Source organism: Carex rostrata, chromosome 9, assembly GCF_964058835.1.
Source record: "Carex rostrata chromosome 9, lpCarRost1.2, whole genome shotgun sequence".
NCBI classification, from domain to species: Eukaryota; Viridiplantae; Streptophyta; class Magnoliopsida; order Poales; family Cyperaceae; genus Carex; species Carex rostrata.
The window spans coordinates 5,050,145-5,052,011 of NC_135926.1; the positions used below are offsets into that span (position 1 = coordinate 5,050,145).

Genomic DNA, 1,867 nt, shown 5'->3' on the forward strand with positions numbered 1-1,867 from the left:
TAACCATGCAGCAAAGGATATCTATTTCAGTAGTATTATATTTTATCTGTTGGTGTTTAAGTTAAGAATTACTTGAAAATCTTCACATAATGCTCTCTTTATAGAATTATAAAATTCTGATATTTGGTGTCAGTCACGTAATAGAGAAAAATCAAAGAGAACATGAAATAGAGCCCCACATTGACATGCTTCATGAAATGTCACATTCTAAGTTGAACAGAGGATTAGGGTTACGGAATGGGAAGTATCTGTGGGACCCATTTCCAAAGTCCTTTTAAGGCCTCCTCAATTAGATCCTGGCTACCACTTCTGTGCTATTCAATGGGCCTGGCCTCTAATCCCTGCCCTATAAAAGCATTCCCAATTCCAACTCCCCTTCACCTCTCTCTCTCTCTCTCTCTCTCTCTCTCTCTCTCTCTCTCTCAGCACAATCAAATCTACTCAAACATAAAAGAGAAATAACTAAAAGAGACATCACATCCTCTCCAATCTCCATGGTTTCATTACAGACTATGGTGTCCATGGAGAAGAACAAGCAGTGCTTTGATCTCGACTTGATGATCACTTCGAAGAAACGAAAGCGAGACGAAGAAGAAGAGAAGGATGACGCTGCAAGCGGAGGTTTGGACTTGCACCTTGATATCCCCTTGCCTATTGAGTGGGAAAGATGCCTTGATATCAAGGTAATTCATTTTTTTTCTTGTGTTTCATTATGAGCAATTTAGCTATGTAGCTAGGTTATACAATACATTACTTGATTGAAATTGTGAAGTAAGGGCAATCAGTTTTCATGTTGAAATCTCTTTTTTTTTAAAGCATGGTAGAAGCTGCCAGCATATTTTCATGTTCAAATTTCAAAGAGCAATTTGCCCTCTTTTCCTTGAGTTTAATATGCTCATGAAAAATGATCATCATGAAATGGACTTCTTAGAACAATAATTAAAGTAAGTTCCACATACTAATTATTATCCTTTTTTATTTCAGTCTGGACAAATACACTACTACAACACAAGGACACATAAGAGAACCTCCAAAGATCCAAGAGCCACCCTAGAGAAGCCGAAGCCGAAGCCGATACCTATGCCTAATTTGGATCTTGAGCTGAATCTCACTTGCAACTCCAAGGAGTACAATTCAATGGACCCACCGAAATCAAACTCAAACTCAAACACAAACTCAAATTCAAACTCAAATTCTAGCTTGATGAATCAAAATTCAACCGACCAGCCTGAGATGGTAGCCACAGTGTGCATGCGGTGCCACATGCTTGTGATGATGTGCAAGGCAACTCTCTCATGCCCAAACTGCAAGTTTGTGCACCCACCAGCCCGCGACCCGTTAGGTTGGGCCAAGCCTGGATTCAAGCTCCTTTCTTGCAAGGATTGATTGTTGGTTAAAATTATGAGGTTCATTTAGCAGCGAAGTTTAGTTTGTCATAAACTAGTTATGGTGTTTATGTGTATATACATAAATAGAGGGGGAAGTGTACTGGATACTGCAGCTGGTTTTGCTGGTAGTTTAGAGTACAACGAGCTTGTGCAATTGTTAAATTTTCTTCCTAAATTTTCTATCTCCTGTAAATATTTAGTTGCTTGTTCATACTAACTAGTAACTACTAGAAGCCTAGAACTAGGATCGTTTTAGAGCAACATTTTTAACTGTTCATTTCCTCTCCAGTCTAATAACTACTGGACGCAACCCTTGCATACAGCATTAAAGAAATGAGATAGTCTATACGTAATACCTAATAAATGTTTCTCATATCTTACCTCAGCTGGTTTGGATATGTTAGATTCATTCACTATCTCCAGCTTACCAGATGCTGGGGGTATCTATTGAGCATTAAATTTGACAAATTCACAGTTTT

The 1,867-nt window shown here is 38.5% G+C and overlaps 1 protein-coding gene across 1 annotated transcript; it reads left to right on the forward strand.

The window, feature by feature from the left end:
* The first annotated feature begins 407 nt into the window (after nt 1-407).
* On the forward strand, nt 408-1,581 carry LOC144559430 (uncharacterized). Its single transcript, XM_078308454.1, has 2 exons — nt 408-683; nt 985-1,581. Exons 1-2 carry the CDS (start codon nt 495-497, stop codon nt 1,384-1,386), a joined length of 591 nt encoding a protein of 196 aa, XP_078164580.1. The 5' UTR covers nt 408-494; the 3' UTR covers nt 1,387-1,581.
* The last annotated feature ends 286 nt before the right edge of the window (nt 1,582-1,867 follow it).